The 20,203-nt window shown below is 47.6% G+C and overlaps 1 protein-coding gene across 1 annotated transcript; it reads left to right on the top strand.

The window, feature by feature from the left end:
• Nucleotides 1-360: 360 nt before the first annotated feature.
• LOC142722920 (protein kinase C delta type-like) lies at nucleotides 361-5,824 on the top strand. The gene is made up of 3 exons (XM_075848909.1): nucleotides 361-1,100; nucleotides 1,268-1,753; nucleotides 5,818-5,824. Exons 1-3 carry the CDS (start codon nucleotides 1,003-1,005, stop codon nucleotides 5,822-5,824), a joined length of 591 nt encoding a protein of 196 aa, XP_075705024.1. The 5' UTR covers nucleotides 361-1,002.
• The last annotated feature ends 14,379 nt before the right edge of the window (nucleotides 5,825-20,203 follow it).

Below are 20,203 nucleotides of genomic sequence, written 5' to 3' on the forward strand. Positions count from 1 at the left end.
GGCGAGCTGCACTGTTTATTGGTGCTATTTCGGGTTACATAAAACTTTTAATCACTTTTTAACTTTTTATTCCATTTTTCGAGGAGCTAAACAAAACGAAATAGAAAAAAGTTTATTTATTTATTTTGACTGCAATATTTATGTATCGCTTGAATTGTTCTTTTAGCCTCCTCCTATTAAGCTTAGTAGGAGGACCAAGTTAGCAGACCTTGGGGTCTCCATTAGGCCCCCTGGCTGCCATGACAACTATCTACACACTGTGATCGCGTTGCGGGTAGGGGTGATGGGGTGACAGCGGGAGCTTACCTCTATTTAACTGTTCAGATGCCACGGTCGCTATTATAGCGTATGATCCTGCTCCATACTACCCCCACCAACTAAGATAATTATGTCAAATGTGGGTAAGGCGTGAAGACCTCTCCATACAGGACCCAACAGCAGACACTGCATTATGCTGGGAGCTCAGCTTTGTTCTGCTGTAGAGTCCTGGGCACTACTCGACTGACCCACCTCTCTGTCCACCTCTGTTCCTTCTTCTTCTCATGAGGAATCTCCATTTGTTTTCCTCAGGTGGTCCTGGCATCAGTCCCCGGCCGAAACACCTACATGGCCGTAAAAATGATCACCAAACGGGACAATACGGACGAAATTATGAGAGAGCGGCGGATACTCCTAGCGGCCAGACACTGCCCGTTCCTATGCCACCTCTATGCCGCACATCAATCTGAGGAGCGGGCATTTTTTATCACGGAGTATCTGTCCGGTGGCAGCCTGGAGGCTTTGATCAGGATGTGCGGCTGCTTGAACATCGGCAACGTAAGGCGAGTAAATAATCAGGAGACTGAGGGGGGTGGAAAGAAGAAAAGGTGAGGGGGGAGGTCAGATGAAGGATAATACAGAGAATGCAGAATACAGGCTGCCATAATCAGCGCCTCCTCTCTGCTAGAGACCGCACACACTCCATCATAACATGATATTAGGGAATTGATAGAGGAAGATTTCATGACATTGAGACTCCGCTCTGTTCTCCCCATCAGATTCTACACAGCAGAGATGATATGTGGCCTCCAGTTCCTCCATGGACACAACATCGTCCACCGGTAAGCAGAACTTCCCCCTTCTTTCATTCTCCTTTACATGCTGGAAACAGTGCACCCAGCTTTCCTACACTCCTGAATGGCTATTCTGCTTGGTGGTGCAATGACCCATCCCCCGTCTCCTGGATCACTGGGCGGATTTGTCATTCTCTCGTCTTATTTCTTTGCAGAGATCTAAAGCCGGAGAATATAATGTTGGATGCAGATGGCCACGTCCGTATCATCGACCTGGGATTGGCCCAAGATGGCGTCACCGCCTCCAATAAGATCCGTGGAGTGTCGGGAACGTTGCATTACATGGCCCCCGAGGTGCTTCTTAGAAAAAAATACGGCTCCGCAGTTGACTGGTGGAGCCTGGGGATTGTGGTGTCCAGGATGGCAGCAGGACGCTCCCCATTTTACAACGGCCCCGTCAGGCAAATGGCTATCAAAGCCATCACCACCGCGAAGCCTAAATTTCCAACTTGGCTTAATCCTGACGTGAAACATCTGACCAAGAGACTGGTCCGTAAAAATTCTAAGAGGCGCCTCGGTGTGTGCGGGAACATCAGAGAGCATCCATTCTTCTCCACCATCGGCTGGGAGGAACTGCAGGAGAGGAGGGCACAGCCACCATTTACACCATTTGTGCCCGTTCTGGAGAACCAACATCTGAAGTGGCCAGAGAATAACAAAGCCCTTCACCCCTTGGCCGGGTTCAGCTTCATGTCACCAAGCTGGACCCGATAAGATCTCAGGACAAGGGCCCAGAACTTCATGCCTCCTGACCCGCGCCTCAAGTCTCTGCTGCTGTATGTCACCTCGGCTGCCCAGACCATCATCTCTCTCCTTACCATCTTCATGCCACACCTCTGCCATCTTGCTGCTGCACCAGAGCCTTGACTTGCCATCCTCCAATCCCGGGCAGGCATCTGACATCACTCCAGCCTGAAGATCCTCTACACCCCCCAGGAGCGGCCTGTGCTTAGTTTCCATCTGGGGAGATCAGGAATAATAGCCGCATGTTGTAGTCCTGGGGCCGGAGCGGCCATTATACCTGATCTCACCTCAGCACAGGCCAGGTAAGTAATGCACCCACATCACCCACATCACCCACATCACTCACATCACCCCACTATATAATAAGTATAGACACCACACTACATGATAAGTATAGCCACCCGCATATAGACACATAGTACATTTAGATTAGACTTTAGCCTTTGATCCTGGGATTATTCTGATCGCCATATTTGGGGTCAGGAAGGAATTTTCCCCCCTTAATATGAGGACAATTGGCTCATTCCTCAAAGGGGGTTTTCGCCTTCCTCTGGATCAACACGGCCTTAAATAGGTTTAGGATGATAGAGTAATAAGTAGTAACACACATAAGTAACATAATATAAATATAGAAAATAATTAAAAATAAATCTTAATTTAATACAATTTATAGTTTACACATAAATAAATACAGTAGTTCATTAAAACTAATAATAAAAAAAAATGAATAATTTTCCCTAGTCTTTCCCCATATTACACATGTTACACTTCAGCCTCTGATCCTGGGATTTATGCCGATCGCCATATTTGGGGTCAGGAAGGAATTTTCCCCCCTAATATGAGGACAATTGGCTCATTCCTCACAGGGGGTTTTCGCCTTCCTCTGGATCAACACGGCCTTTAGATAGGTTTAGTATAATAGATAAATAGATGACACATACATATACACAGTATATAATAATAGTAGTCTTAATACTTCTAGAATAATCTCCTAATAATAAAATATAACCTTCCCTTATCTGTAAATAAAACTTTCCTTTTACCCCCTACATCTTTGTGCTTGTCTTTATTCCCATTGGACTTCTGTGTAGTAAATGTTGTCCGAGCTCTGAGACCCCCACCAATCACTAGAACGAAGCAGCTGAAGGTCTCGTGTGAGCGCTCAGCCGCTTCCTGTCTGTTCGGCTTTTTCCGGAAAAATGTATCGGCTCATAGACTTTCTATTGAGTCCGTTCACCGATACATTTATTTCTGGAAAAAGCCGAACAAACACGAAGCGACTGAGCGCTCACACGGGGGCTTCAGCTGCTTCATTCTAGTGATTGGTGGGGGTCTCAGTGCTCGGACCCCCACCAATCCAATCTTCTGACGTGTCACTATGTCACTATGACATGTCAGAAGTTTGTCAAACGTTTAGCTACACTTTAAAGGTATATGTCAGATTTAAAGCCCAAATGTGGTGTGAACAGAGCCTTACAGGTGTTGTCAGGTTTTTACAATACCGTTTTGCTAGAGGGGTCCAGTAATCTGTGGGGGAACTTGCTGCAAGAGTTTAATTTCCCTACAGCATCTCTAAAGGGGAAGTAAAGTATTACACAGTTCTATAATCACCGGGCTGGGCATGTAATACATGGATGTGATGGTCCTCCTGAGCAGGAGATGATGTTTGTTGCCCCTCTCCATTCTGGATAATTAATCAGGGTCCTGAACGGGGGAACCCACACTATTACCCCAAAATTCCCTAATAGGGCATTTGAAAATGGGTTTTCCAAACCAGAAAACAGCTTTAATGGTTATATAATGATAAGTGAGAGTTTGTTACAATGTATCAGTGCAGGAGAGAGCTGAAGTACAGGCTATTTAGATTGTGGAGGATTATCTAAACGGGATACACTGAATGGGGCACAGTGGGGGATGGAGGATCGGCTACAATGCTGCCCCCTACAGTCAGGGCCCTCACCTCATGGATGCTCCTGTTACCAGATCCTTCACACCAGAGATCAACATTCATGAAGAAGAAAAATCCCCTGCAGAGACGTCCACACCGAGAGATCCAATAGGACTGGTCTATACAAGGAGTCGTCATATCCGGGGGCATATTTACAGCCATGCCCCCATATAATAAATACTTTATTCCTGTATACATGAGAAGTTCTACAACTTTATAATATCATTTATGTTTCAATTACTCACCATTTTCAAGATCTGTTTGCTGTCAGTGAATGAGGACACTCTTGCTTACATTCAGATGCAGTGAACCTGTACATCGCTAGTCCTGCTCTCAGCTAAGAAACATAAAGTAGATTAGGAAGTTGTAGAACTTTTCATTTATACAGCGATTAAGCTTTAGTTACATAAAATCAGAAAACACATAGGAAGAGGATTCATTATCGGTAGTACTACAGTGATCTGGTGCCCGCAGGTATCTAATGGTAAATACGGCCCTGGTCAGTGGCGTAACTTCCGCCGTAGCAGCAGTAGTGGCTGCTACGGGGCCCGTGGCATGAGGGGGCCCGTGTCGCCCGCCGGCACGGGCCCCCACCATGGCCGGAGGCTCCGCTAGCAGCCGCTATGGCTGCTACAGCGAGACGCCACTGAACAGTACGGCAGAGCAGGGAGGTATCTCCCCGCTCTGCCATTAAACAAAAGACATGTATCCCCTAGCCACAGGATATCCACAGGATAGGGGATACATGCGTGATCGCTGGCAGCGATAGGGATAACGGGGGACTGAAAGTCCCCTGAAGTTCTCCATCACAAACCTCGGACTTCCGGGGTCTGTGTCAGCAGTTCCGGAGAAATGAATGGAGCACCGGTCCCGCTTGTGCGCATGCGTGACAAGCGCTCCTTTAATTTTTAGTGAGCTGCGCAGACGCGGGAAGTCAGAGGTTAGTCATGGAGAACTTCAGGGGGACTTTCAGTCCCCCGTTCTCCCTATCGCTGCTGTGGATAGGGGATACATGTCTTTTATTAGGACACACTGTAGGTCGCATTTTTTTAGGAGGGGGGACGCTGTATGGCGTTCCCTACAGGGGGGAGACGCTGTATGGCGTTCCCTACAGGGGGGGGCTGTATAGCGTTCCCTACAGGGGGGGGGCTGTATGGCGTTCCCTAAGGGAGGACGCAATATGGCATTCCCTACCGGGGGGACGACGCTGTATGGCGTTCCCTACAGGGGAGACGACGCTGTAGGGCGTTCCCTACAGGGGGGGACGTTGTATGGCGTTCCCTACAGGGGGGACGCTGTATGGCGTTCCCTACAGGGGGGCTGTATGGCGTTCCCTACAGGGAAGGCTGTATGGTGTTCCCTACAGACCCCCCCCTGTAGGGAAAGCCATACAGACTCCATGTAGGTAACACCATACAGTCCCCCCTGTAGATAACGCCAGACAGCCCCCTCTGTAGGGAACGCCATACAGCCCCCCCGTAGATAATGCCATACAGTCCCCCTGTAGATAACGCCATACAGCCCCCTATAGATAGCACCATACAGCCCCTCTGTAGATAGCGCCATACAGCCTCCCCCTGTAGATAGTGCCATACAGCCCCCCCTGTAGGGAACGCCATACAGTCCCCCCCTGTAGGGAATGCCATACAGTCCCCCCCCTGTAGGGAACGCCATACACCCCCCCCTGTAGGGAACGCCATACAGTCCGCCCGTAGATAACGCCATACAGCCCCCCGTAGATAACGCCATACAGCCCCCTCTGTAGATAGCGCCATACAGCCCCCTCTGTAGATATCTACAAAGGGGGCTGTATGGCGTTATCTACAGGGGGGCTGTATGGCGTTATCAAAAGAGGGGTTTGTAAAAAAGGCACTATCTACAAGGGGGGGGGGGGTTGTGTGACACCCAGGGGAGGGGGGGCCCCAGTCAAAAGTTTGCTATGGGGCCCAGTCTTTCCTAGTTACGCCCGTGGCCCTGTTGGTTACCTCACCTTTATGTGTCTATATGTGACAGGCCATAAAATGTCATATAGGAAAAAACGTAAGAAAGAACTTACCATACGGGGATCATATATGTTATGTCACTGGAAGAAACCTGCAGCACCAACACCAATGGAACATGAGGATGACGCCACTCAATGTGCTGTCCATCACCCCCATCGCCCCACGCGTTTCACTCCACCTGTGACTCTGCCGACTAACGTAAATACTGACTAAACACAAACTCTGACCGGCCTCATCACTAGTCTCTATTGTCATACAGCCGCCTCCGATAGAGAATTTACCCTCATCCAGGTGCTGGTGAACTAACCCCAATCTACTTACATGTGGTTTCCAATAGTCAGTGGTACATATAGTATCCAAAGTCTGGTGGCCAGTGGTACATAAAGTATCCACAGTCTGGTGGTCAGAGGTACATATAATATCCAGAGTCTGGTGGTCAGTGGTATATACAGTATACAAAGTCTGGATACTATATGGACCACGAACCACAAGACTCTGTATACTGTATATATCACTGACCACAAGACTATGGATACTATATGTACCGCTGACCATCAGACTCTGGATACTATGACTCTGGATACTATATGTACCACTGACCAATAGACTCTGGATACTATGACTCTGGATACCATATGTACCACTGACCAACAGACTCTGGATACTATATATACCACTGACCACCAGACTCTGGATACTATATGGACCACGAACCACCAGACTCTGTATACTGTATATATCACGGATTACAAGACTCTGGATACTATATGTACCGTTGACCATCAGACTCTGGATACTATGACTCTGGATACTATATGTACCACTGACCAACAGACTCTGGATACTATATGGACCACGAACCACCAGAGTCTGTTGGTCAGTGGTACATATAGTATCCAGCGTCATAGTATCCAGAGTCTGATGGTCAGCGGTACATATAGTATCCAGAGTCTTGTGATCAGTGATATATACAGTATACAGAGTCTGGTGGTTCGTGGTCCATATAGTATCCAGAGTCTCGTGGTCAGTGGTACATATAGTTTCCAGAGTCTGGTGGTCAGTGGTATATATGGTATCCAGAGTCTGGTGTCAATGGTATATATATATATATATATATATATATATATATATATAGTGTTCAGAGTCTTGTGGTCAGTGATACATATCACATCCAGAGTCTGGTGGTCAGTGATACATATAGCATCCAGAGTCTGGTGATCAGTTATACATATAGCATCCATAGTCTGGTGGTCAGTGATACATATAGTTTCCAGAGTCTGATGGTCAGTTGTATATATAGTGTCCAGAGTCTGGTAGTCAATGGTACACATAGTATCAAGAGTCTTGTTGTAAAGGATCTGCCAGACACAGCTTGTGTCGACGCCCGTGGTTAATCAGTCTGCATCTGTTCCTAGGTCTGATAGAGTGACTTGATCTGCTACCACTCAGGCTGGTAGGCTGAGGAGTGGGAGAACCTATCACAGCCTGGCCAGACGGTTCTAGCTCCCGCCCTTATTTATACCTTCATTTGCTGCTTGTCCTTTGCCTGTGATTCTCTCTTGTTTCCTGGCTCTGCTGTTCCTGCTATTACTATTGACCTCTGCTTCATATTGACCCTGGCTTTACTGACTCAGCTCCTGCTCTGTGTTTGTGTAATGACGGGGTAGGGAGACAGACAGGTGAGCCCTAATCTACCCGCCACTCAGTCCCTGCCTACTTGCAACGACCCGTCCTAGGCAACGGGGTACAACTGGGCGACAGTCCCTACGCTCAGTAAGTGCACGACAGACAAACAGACAAGGGTACACAGAAGCTAGGGAAACGGAGCAGCTGCCCACGGAGACACCGTGAGCAACGAGAGAAGTGAACGAGCCGAGTCAAAGCAGGAGTGCACGAGATGCAAAACGCTGAGCAGGAGAGTGGTCAGTAAGCCAAGGTCAATAACAAGAAGAGGATCAGTAGTTCAAGCAGCAGCAGCAGAGCCAGGAAACAAGCAGAGCAGAATCACAGGCAAAGGAGGAACAGGAAAGGCAGGTATAAATAGACAGTGGGCGGGAGCTAGCTCCGTCTGGCCAGGCTGTGATAGGCTCTCCCACTCCTAAGCCTGCCATCCTGAGTGGTGGAAGATGGAGTCAGTCTCACAGACATAGGAGCAGGTGCAGACTGATTACCCACAGGCGTCGACACAGAAGTTGTGTCTGGCAGATCCTTTACAGTTTGGTACCTTGTACACTCCTGGTTTGACTCGGCTCGTTCACTACTCTTGTTGCTCACGGTGTTGCCATGGGCAACTGCCCCATTTCCCTTAGCTTCTGTGTACCCCTGGATGTTTGTCTGTCGTGCACATATTGAGCGTAGGGACCGTCGCCCAGTTGTACGCCGTCGCCTAGGACAGGCCATGCAAGTAGGCAGGGACTGAGTGGCTGGTAGATTAGGGCTCACCTGTCTGTCTCCCTTCCCCGACATTACATAATCACCGGCCCATATACCTTTTCTACCTTGGTTCCTACACAACTATGGACCCCCTTGAGACCCTGGCTCAGCAAATGCAGGGTCTCTCCCTACAGGACCAAGACCTGGCTCAGAGGTGCAACCAGCGTGATGCTAACCAGGTAGTGCCCTCCACCTCACCTCTTGAACCCCACCTAAAGTTGTCTGACCGTTTCTCAGGGGACCGGAAGACTTTTTTTCTCCTTTCGGGAGAGTTGTAGGCTCTATTTCCGTCTAAGGCCCCACTCCTCAGGTTCTGAGAGCCAGCGAGTGGGTATAATTATATCCCGGCTCCAGGACTGCCCCGAAGAATGGGCCTTCTCCTTGGCTCCTGACGCCCCTGAACTTTCCTCTGTTGACCTTATTTTTTCTGCTCTCGGGCTCATCTATGACGAGACTGACAAGACTGCCTTTGCCGAGAGTCAGTTGGTGACCTTACGTCAGGGTAAGAGACCCGTTGAGGAGTACTGTTCTGACTTTAGGAAGTGGTGTGTAGCTTCTCGGTGGAATGACCCTACCTTGAGGTGCCAGTTTAGATTGGGTCTGTCGAACACCCTGAAAGACCTGTTAGTTAGCTATCCCTCTTCTGACTCTCTAGATCAGGTTATGGCTTTAGCGGAATGTCTTGACCGACGTCTCAGGGAACGACGACTTGAACGTTTTTGTGCCTTCCCCTCTGGCTCCCCCATGATGGCTCCCGAGGTTCCATTGCTTCGTTCTTCCACGGAAAACTCGGATGAACCAATGCAACTCGGGGCCTCCGTGTCTTCCCAACAACGTAGAGAGCTCCGCAGGAAGAATAGTCTCTGCTTGTACTGTGGGGATGATATATTTAAATAGGTATTACCCTCTTACAATTTTATATATAATATGCTAGAGTAATTCACACTAGGTGTACACCACCAATTGTCGATATATGAAAAAGGAACGGGGAGTGGGAAAAGTAGTGTGTTTTGTAATTGCAAAAAAATAAAAAATACTTTATTATTAAATTTATATTAAAACAATGTTAGATGAAAAATGATGTTGCGCCAAAGTCCCCTAAATTGGCGCACTATGACAAATTATGTCTGATTTAGATTGCTCCGGATTGTAAAGAATATATATGTGTCTAACCTCCCCCTTATTTAGTAATAGAGAGGAAACTATAATAGTCCCTAAACCAGAAATTGGGTTGTTAAATAATTGCAAATAACTGTCCCCCTCAGTGTCAATGATGAGACAGTCTGATTGCACATGAACCCAGAGGTTCCTTCAACGGGCTGATAGTGAAGCCCAGCGGTGGAGAAACCCATGTATTAATGTGACTGTAATGGGTTACATGTACATGTGTCTTATATGAATAGACACAGCACAACAGAGTTGCAACTGCTGCATACTAGGAACTGAACAGGAGAAGGGAATAGACTGGGCCACAGTGTGTAACGGGCGGCGGGTCCGCTGAATTGCCTTGGTAGTGATCTAAAGTATCTGTAAAATTCCTATCAGGCAGTATAATCACTTCCCCCCAGCTGATGTATACTAACAACCTAGCTGTCAGGGTTTACAACAATTTATGTGGGCTAGCAAATAGGCTGCGGTCAGCTGAGTATTTATGACTGCACACAGCAGCAAAGAAGCCCCCGTCAAAGACAAACACTGTGTGTGTGTTGTCTTATTTGTCAAAGCTCGATGTAGCAGAGCCGTTACTGCTACATTCAGGTCTCCAGCCCTGCAAGGAGACCTGACAGGCCAGCCACGCTCCCGGGCAAACGATCACACAGGCAGCGCGCCTGGACTGCGTTCTCCAGCTCCACACAACAGTGAGTACTCTGCCTGACAGGCAGTAAGGATATTGTACCACTGTTTGTTTGTCTGTGCAAGATAAGGCTGCCTGGTGAGTCGCGTATATGTGGGGAGGGCTGCAGGGAGCCGAGCTGCTGTCAGCTGTTTGAGTACGATCCTGTCTCAAACTTAGCTCAGCTCCGTGCACTCATGCACAAAGAGCTGCTCAGGCAGCCCGGCGTGCAGTATTGCCGTGCTTGTTCCCTAACTGTAGCAGATATTCTGCTGATTTGAACATTAAACTGCTATTAGCAGTACGGAGCAAAGTGTTTGGCATCTAACATTGGTGATATTTAAAAGACACCCGACGCGCGTTTCGCCGGTACTTCCGGCTTCTTCCAGGGGTGGCAGCCGCCGGAATCAAAGGCCAGATATGCTAAGAGTTCCTGATTGACAGGAATAGTAACCAATCAAAACAATTTGAGAATGGAAACAAAGTAATGGTGCAACGTGATACCTCTGGTTAGTTCCAGCAATGTATCCATGTTAAAATAACACTGGCTAGGCTCAAGATGCATCAGATTGCAGCTAAAAAAATCTTTCCTTTCTTTCTTTATAACAAAAAACTTTTTTAAATTGCAGTCATATCAGGACATGCTGCTACATAATAAATGCACATATAGCATTGTCCTGCAGAGGCAGAGATATAAATGTAGATGTAACAAGAGAGGTTAACCTCGTAGATACACAGTACTGCATTGGCAATGATTGCTCAGTAAGTGTGTCAGAGATAGAAATTTTGAATATCAGGCACGATAAACTGGTAATGTGAGACCTTAGTTAGTTCCAGGTTCAAAGAAAACAACCAAAATTGAAACTTTCGTTCATGCCGAACGGTTTAACGGAGTTCATACGGAATATCCACTCACTTTCTCTCCTCAGAAGGGCCTCATCAAGGTTGCCCCCTCTGATGCCCATGCTGAGTTTACAGATGCCCCAACCTTTCAGAGTCTGCCACTCTAGATTATGTCTCTCTTTAAAATGTTTGGCGATTGGAGTAGGTGTGAATATTTTCTTCTGGAGTTTACAATCCTTCTCACCTTTGTCATAGTTTATAATTGACCTGACATGTTCTCCAATACGGATTTTGAGTGCTCTGGTCGTTTTACCCACGTATCTCAAACCGCAGGGGCACTCCAGACAATACACGACTCCTTCGGAGTTACAGTTCATATGTTCTTTGATCTTATACAACGCCCCAAATCCATCAGTGAATTGCTTGGTTGTAGTCAGGATTCTACATGCTTTACATAACTTACAAGGGAAAAACCCCATAATCTGGGCCCTCTTAGTACCGTCACCCCGCGTAAAGTGACTTGCAACCAAAATGTTCGAAATGCTGGTTCCTTTGCGATAACCTGAAAGGGCCCTCTCACCCAAGATTGTGTTTAGATTAGGATCAGATTTAAGTACATGCCAGTGTTTGTTTATAATCTGCATCATGCTATCCCAGTCTGCATGATAGTCAGTGATGAATCTAGGCTGCATGGGGGTTTCAGAGGTTTTGATAGCTGTCTTGGCTCGTGTCTTTTTAGAAATGAGCAATTCTTCACGGTTGGTTCTCAGTGCTATGTTATAGGCCTCTTTGATATTGCGATTGGAGTAGTGTCTCGCCTGCAGCCTAGCCCTCAATTCAACTGCTCGTTTCTTGAAATCAACAAATGTCGAGCAATTGCGTCTCAATCTCAAGAACTCCCCCTTCGGTATTGCCCTAATTGTGTTTCTTGAGTGTGCACTTTCGGCAGCTAATAAGCTGTTGGTGGCAGTCACCTTTCTATAAAGATCCGTGTGGAGATTTCTCTCTGGATCTGTGTAGATGAGAACATCTAAAAATGGGATCGACTGTGGGTTATAGTCAAGGGTCAATTTCAGATTAAAATCATTGTCATTCAATTTCTCAATGAGATTCTCCAATTCAAGGACAGAGCCCCCCCAAATGACGAATATGTCGTCAATAAAACGCCTCCAGAGACAGACGTTATCTGTCAAGATTTTTTGCTCATCACAAAAAACAATTACCTCCTCCCACCAGCCAAGATAAATGTTAGCAAATGTGGGGGCCACAGCTGCTCCCATCGCCGTGCCCCTGATTTGCAGGTAAAACCGCCCATCAAATATGAAATAGTTTCGTGTAAGGATAAATCTCAGTGCTTTAAGAATAAAGTCCTTCCTCACAGGGTTCAGACTCGGGTCTCTAGATAGATAATAGTCTACCGCTGAACAGCCCCTGGAGTGATTAATGCTGGTGTACAGACTTTCCACGTCACAGGTTACCAGAATTTCGTCCTGGTTAAGACTGATTCCATCCAACTCTTTCAATATTTGCATGGTGTCTCTGGTGTGGGAAGGTAAGTTCAACACAATATCACCGAGTTCATTGTCGAGCCACTTGTTACACTTCTGCGTGAGATTTCCCACACCAGAGACAATAGGCCTACCTGGGGGGTTCTTAAGGTTTTTGTGGACCTTTGGGAGCATATAAAAAGTGGAAACCCTGGGGCCCTTGACAGATAAAAAACTTTTCTCATTGGGGGTGATCGCTCCCAATGAGAGAGCTTCTGAAATCAGTGCATTGTATTCACTCAAGAATTGAGCTGTCGGATCCCCCCATAACGGTTTATAGCACTGTTTATCAAGAAGCTGCCTCCTTGCTTCACGTATATATTGTTCCTTGGGCCAGATAACAATGTTTCCCCCCTTATCCGATTGTTTAAAGACAACGTCCTGCCACAATCGGAGTTCTTGTAATGCCTGACGTTCCACTTCAGTAATATTGTTCTCTATCCTATGGTATGGGAATGACACAATATCTTGACCCACCAAGTCTAGAAAAACTTTAACCGCTGGGCAAGTGTCCAGAGGACCAAAAATATACCTGATGTAACAAATAACACCACGTAGGCAAAAATAAAATATGTAATTACATATTTTATTTTTGCCTACGTGGTGTTATTTGTTACATCAGGTATATTTTTGGTTTTCTGATATACTATGTCATACCTGATGGTTTGACTTATGCTTCAAGTACAATTTCTGTTGATAAAGTGTCCAGAGGAGGCATAGTAGTTGATTTTGCTTTAAGATGTTTTCTACTCTGGCGTTCCAGTGTGTTTGTATCTCCATCGGTCATATTCTCTGATAAAAGTGCTTCAAGATCTCCCAGAGTTGCCGCCTCCTGACCTGTAAGGTCCAACAAATCTGGAAATTGTGTTATCAATTCTTCTACAGGGCTACTGGGTTGAATGTCTCTTTGTGAAAAAATCTTTTTAAATATCAGTTTCCTACCGAAAAGGTGCAGATCTTTAATCACTGTGAATTTATTAAGTCTTGTCGTAAGACAAAAATTGAGGCCCCTCTGCAAGACTTGTGATTGTATGTCAGTAAGAGAGTGCTGCGATAAATTGATCACTCTCATAGAATCTCCCAGAGAATCGGTCATTTGTAGGGTCATCTTCTCTGTTGGTCTTTTCTCTTCCCCTTCCCCCTCTGGGACCCTCTGAAGCCCCATCTCCCTCTGTCCCATAAAAAAGGGACTTCCGGGACGGTATTGTGATCACTCCCTAAAGCTGGGTGTCTCCTCGGGGAGTTGGCCTGACCCTTGTCCTGATCATAATTTCTGGTCTCTGTATCGGACCCAGAGGCCTCAGTTAGGTCAGTGTCAGTATCTGAGAAATCGTGTGTTCTCTTGATTTTAGCTTGTGAATGCACCTTATTTTAACATGGATACATTGCTGGAACTAACCAGAGGTATCACGTTGCACCATTACTTTGTTTCCATTCTCAAATTGTTTTGATTGGTTACTATTCCTGTCAATCAGGAACTCTTAGCATATCTGGCCTTTGATTCCGGCGGCTGCCACCCCTGGAAGAAGCCGGAAGTACCGGCGAAACGCGCGTCGGGTGTCTTTTAAATATCACCAATGTTAGATGCCAAACACTTTGCTCCGTACTGCTAATAGCAGTTTAATGTTCAAATCAGCAGAATATCTGCTACAGTTAGGGAACAAGCACGGCAATACTGCACGCCGGGCTGCCTGAGCAGCTCTTTGTGCATGAGTGCACGGAGCTGAGCTAAGTTTGAGACAGGATCGTACTCAAACAGCTGACAGCAGCTCGGCTCCCTGCAGCCCTCCCCACATATACGCGACTCACCAGGCAGCCTTATCTTGCACAGACAAACAAACAGTGGTACAATATCCTTACTGCCTGTTAGGCAGAGTACTCACTGTTGTGTGGAGCTGGAGAACGCAGTCCAGGCGCGCTGCCTGTGTGATCGTTTGCCCGGGAGCGTGGCTGGCCTGTCAGGTCTCCTTGCAGGGCTGGAGACCTGAATGTAGCAGTAACGGCTCTGCTACATCGAGCTTTGACAAATAAGACAACACACACACAGTGTTTGTCTTTGACGGGGGCTTCTTTGCTGCTGTGTGCAGTCATAAATACTCAGCTGACCGCAGCCTATTTGCTAGCCCACATAAATTGTTGTAAACCCTGACAGCTAGGTTGTTAGTATACATCAGCTGGGGGGAAGTGATTATACTGCCTGATAGGAATTTTACAGATACTTTAGATCACTACCAAGGCAATTCAGCGGACCAGCCGCCCGGTACAGACTGTGGCCCAGTCTATTCCCTCCTCCTGTTCAGTTCCTAGTATGCAGCAGTTGCAACTCTGCTGTGCTGTGTCTATTCATATAAGACACATGTACATGTAACCCATTACAGTCACATTAATACAGGGGTTTCTCCACCGCTGGGCTTCACTATCAGCCCGTTGAAGGAACCTCTGGGTTCATGTGCAATCAGACTGTCTCATCATTGACACTGAGGGGGACAGTTATTTGCAATTATTTAACAACCCAATTTCTGGTTTAGGGACTATTATAGTTTCCTCTCTATTACTAAATAAGGGGGAGGTTAGACACATATATATTCTTTACAATCCGGAGCAATCTAAATCAGACATAATTTGTCATAGTGCGCCAATTTAGGGGACTTTGGCGCAACATCATTTTTCATCTAACATTGTTTTAATATAAATTTAATAATAAAGTATTTTTTATTTTTTTGCAATTACAAAACACACTACTTTTCCCACTCCCCGTTCCTTTTTCATATATCGACAATTGGTGGTGTACACCTAGTGTGAATTACTCTAGCATATTATATATAAAATTGTAAGAGGGTAATACCTATTTAAATATATCATCCCCACAGTAGAAGCAGAGACTATTCTTCCTGCGGAGCTCTCTACGTTGTTGGGAAGACACGGAGGCCCCGAGTTGCATTGGTTCATCCGAGTTTTCCGTGGAAGAACGAAGCAATGGAACCTCGGGAGCCATCATGGGGGAGCCAGAGGGGAAGGCACAAAAACGTTCAAGTCGTCGTTCCCTGAGACGTCGGTCAAGACATTCCGCTAAAGCCATAACCTGATCTAGAGAGTCAGAAGAGGGATAGCTAACTAACAGGTCTTTCAGGGTGTTCGACAGACCCAATCTAAACTGGCACCTCAAGGTAGGGTCATTCCACCGAGAAGCTACACACCACTTCCTAAAGTCAGAACAGTACTCCTCAACGGGTCTCTTACCCTGACGTAAGGTCACCAACTGACTCTCGGCAAAGGCAGTCTTGTCAGTCTCGTCATAGATGAGCCCGAGAGCAGAAAAAATAAGGTCAACAGAGGAAAGTTCAGGGGCGTCAGGAGCCAAGGAGAAGGCCCATTCTTCGGGGCAGTCCTGGAGCCGGGATATAATTATACCCACTCGCTGGCTCTCAGAACCTGAGGAGTGGGGCCTTAGACGGAAATAGAGCCTACAACTCTCCCGAAAGGAGAAAAAAAGTCTTCCGGTCCCCTGAGAAACGGTCAGACAACTTTAGGTGGGGTTCAAGAGGTGAGGTGGAGGGCACTACCTGGTTAGCATCACGCTGGTTGCACCTCTGAGCCAGGTCTTGGACCTGTAGGGAGAGACCCTGCATTTGCTGAGCCAGGGTCTCAAGGGGGTCCATAGTTGTGTAGGAACCAAGGTAGAAAAGGTATATGGGCCGGTGATTATGTAATGTCGGGGAAGGGAGACAGACAGGTGAGCCCTAATCTACCAGCCACTCAGTCCCTGCCTACTTGCATGGCCCGTCCTAGGCGACGGCGTACAACTGGGCGACGGTCCCTACGCTCAATATGTGCACGACAGACAAACATCCAGGGGTACACAGAAGCTAAGGGAAATGGGGCAGTTGCCCATGGCAACACCGTGAGCAACAAGAGTAGTGAACGAGCCGAGTCAAACCAGGAGTGTACAAGGTACCAAACTGTAAAGGATCTGCCAGACACAACTTCTGTGTCGACGCCTGTGGGTAATCAGTCTGCACCTGCTCCTATGTCTGTGAGACTGACTCCATCTTCCACCACTCAGGATGGCAGGCTTAGGAGTGGGAGAGCCTATCACAGCCTGGCCAGACGGAGCTAGCTCCCGCCCACTGTCTATTTATACCTGCCTTTCCTGTTCCTCCTTTGCCTGTGATTCTGCTCTGCTTGTTTCCTGGCTCTGCTGCTGCTGCTTGAACTACTGATCCTCTTCTTGTTATTGACCTTGGCTTACTGACCACTCTCCTGCTCAGCGTTTTGCATCTCGTGCACTCCTGTTTTGACTCGGCTCGTTCACTTCTCTCGTTGCTCACGGTGTCTCCGTGGGCAGCTGCTCCGTTTCCCTAGCTTCTGTGTACCCTTGTCTGTTTGTCTGTCGTGCACTTACTGAGCGTAGGGACTGTCGCCCAGTTGTACCCCGTTGCCTAGGACGGGTCGTTGCAAGTAGGCAGGGACTGAGTGGCGGGTAGATTAGGGCTCACCTGTCTGTCTCCCTACCCCGTCATTACACAAACACAGAGCAGGAGCTGAGTCAGTAAAGCCAGGGTCAATATGAAGCAGAGGTCAATAGTAATAGCAGGAACAGCAGAGCCAGGAAACAAGAGAGAATCACAGGCAAAGGACAAGCAGCAAATGAAGGTATAAATAAGGGCGGGAGCTAGAACCGTCTGGCCAGGCTGTGATAGGTTCTCCCACTCCTCAGCCTACCAGCCTGAGTGGTAGCAGATCAAGTCACTCTATCAGACCTAGGAACAGATGCAGACTGATTAACCACGGGCGTCGACACAAGCTGTGTCTGGCAGATCCTTTACAACAAGACTCTTGATACTATGTGTACCATTGACTACCAGACTCTGGACACTATATATACAACTGACCATCAGACTCTGGAAACTATATGTATCACTGACCACCAGACTATGGATGCTATATGTATAACTGATCACCAGACTCTGGATGCTATATGTATCACTGACCACCAGACTCTGGATGTGATATGTATCACTGACCACAAGACTCTGAACACTATATATATATATATATATATATATATATATATATATATATATATATATATATATATATACCATTGACACCAGACTCTGGATACCATATGTACCACTGACCACCAGACTCTGGAAACTATATGTACCACTGACCACGAGACTCTGGATACTATATGGACCACGAACCACCAGACTCTGTATACTGTATATATCACTGATCACAAGACTCTGGATACTATATGTACCGCTGACCATCAGACTCTGGATACTATGACACTGGATACTATATGTACCACTGACCAACAGACTCTGGTGGTTCGTGGTCCATATAGTATCCAGAGTCTGTTGGTCAGTGGTACATATAGTATCCAGAGTCATAGTATCCAGAGTCTGATGGTCAACGGTACATATAGTATCCAGAGTCTTGTAATCCGTGATATATACAGTATACAGAGTCTGGTGGTTCGTGGTCCATATAGTATCCAGAGTCTGGTGGTCAGTGGTATATATAGTATCCAGAGTCTGTTGGTCAGTGGTACATATGGTATCCAGAGTCATAGTATCCAGAGTCTATTGGTCAGTGGTACATATAGTATCCAGAGTCATAGTATCCAGAGTCTGATGGTCAGCGGTACATATAGTATCCATAGTCTTGTGGTCAGTGATATATACAGTATACAGAGTCTTGTGGTTCGTGGTCCATATAGTATCCAGACTTTGTATACTGTATATACCACTGACCACCAGACTCTGGATATTATATGTACCTCTGACCACCAGACTGTGGATACTTTATGTACCACTGGCCACCAGACTTTGGATACTATATGTACCACTGACTATTGGAAACCACATGTAAGTAGATTGGGGTTAGTTCACCAGCACTGGATGAGGGTAAATTCTCTATCGGAGGCGGCTGTATGACAATAGAGACTAGTGATGAGGCCGGTCAGAGTTTGTGTTTAGTCAGTATTTACGTTAGTCGGCAGAGTCACAGGTGGAGTGAAACGCGTGGGGCGATGGGGGTGATGGACAGCACATTGAGTGGCGTCATCCTCATGTTCCATTGGTGTTGGTGCTGCAGGTTTCTTCCAGTGACATAACATATATGATCCCCGTATGGTAAGTTCTTTCTTACGTTTTTTCCTATATGACATTTTATGGCCTGTCACATATAGACACATAAAGGTGAGGTAACCAACAGGGCCACGGGCGTAACTAGGAAAGACTGGGCCCCATAGCAAACTTTTGACTGGGGCCCCCCTCCCCTGGGTGTCACACAACCCCCCCCCCCCCCTTGTAGATAGTGCCTTTTTTACAAACCCCCCTTTTGATAACGCCATACAGCCCCCCTGTAGATAACGCCATACAGCCCCCTTTGTAGATATCTACAGAGGGGGCTGTATGGCGCTATCTACAGAGGGGGCTGTATGGCGTTATCTACGGGGGGCTGTATGGCGTTATCTACGGGCGGACTGTATGGCGTTCCCTACAGGGGGGGTGTATGGCGTTCCCTACAGGGGGGGGACTGTATGGCATTCCCTACAGGGGGGGACTGTATGGCGTTCCCTACAGGGGGGGCTGTATGGCACTATCTACAGGGGGAGGCTGTATGGCGCTATCTACAGAGGGGCTGTATGGTGCTATCTATAGGGGGGCTGTATGGCGTTATCTACAGGGGGACTGTATGGCATTATCTACGGGGGGGCTGTATGGCGTTCCCTACAGAGGGGGCTGTCTGGCGTTATCTACAGGGGGGACTGTATGGTGTTACCTACATGGAGTCTGTATGGCTTTCCCTACAGGGGGGGGTCTGTAGGGAACACCATACAGCCTTCCCTGTAGGGAACGCCATACAGCCCCCCTGTAGGGAACGCCATACAGCGTCCCCCCTGTAGGGAACGCCATACAACGTCCCCCCCTGTAGGGAACGCCCTACAGCGTCGTCTCCCCTGTAGGGAACGCCATACAGCGTCGTCCCCCCGGTAGGGAATGCCATATTGCGTCCTCCCTTAGGGAACGCCATACAGCCCCCCCCCTGTAGGGAACGCTATACAGCCCCCCCCTGTAGGGAACGCCATACAGCGTCTCCCCCCTGTAGGGAACGCCATACAGCGTCCCCCCTCCTAAAAAAATGCGACCTACAGTGTGTCCTAATAAAAGACATGTATCCCCTATCCACAGCAGCGATAGGGAGAACGGGGGACTGAAAGTCCCCCTGAAGTTCTCCATGACTAACCTCTGACTTCCCGCGTCTGCGCAGCTCACTAAAAATTAAAGGAGCGCTTGTCACGCATGCGCACAAGCGGGACCGGTGCTCCATTCATTTCTCCGGAACTGCTGACACAGACCCCGGAAGTCCGAGGTTTGTGATGGAGAACTTCAGGGGACTTTCAGTCCCCCGTTATCCCTATCGCTGCCAGCGATCACGCATGTATCCCCTATCCTGTGGATATCCTGTGGCTAGGGGATACATGTCTTTTGTTTAATGGCAGAGCGGGGAGATACCTCCCTGCTCTGCCGTACTGTTCAGTGGCGTCTCGCTGTAGCAGCCATAGCGGCTGCTAGCGGAGCCTCCGGCCATGGTGGGGGCCCGTGCCGGCGGGCGACACGGGCCCCCTCATGCCACGGGCCCCGTAGCAGCCACTACTGCTGCTACGGCGGAAGTTACGCCACTGACCAGGGCCGTATTTACCATTAGATACCTGCGGGCACCAG

This window comes from Rhinoderma darwinii, unplaced genomic scaffold (assembly GCF_050947455.1).
Source record: "Rhinoderma darwinii isolate aRhiDar2 unplaced genomic scaffold, aRhiDar2.hap1 Scaffold_54, whole genome shotgun sequence".
Taxonomy (NCBI): Eukaryota; Metazoa; Chordata; class Amphibia; order Anura; family Rhinodermatidae; genus Rhinoderma; species Rhinoderma darwinii.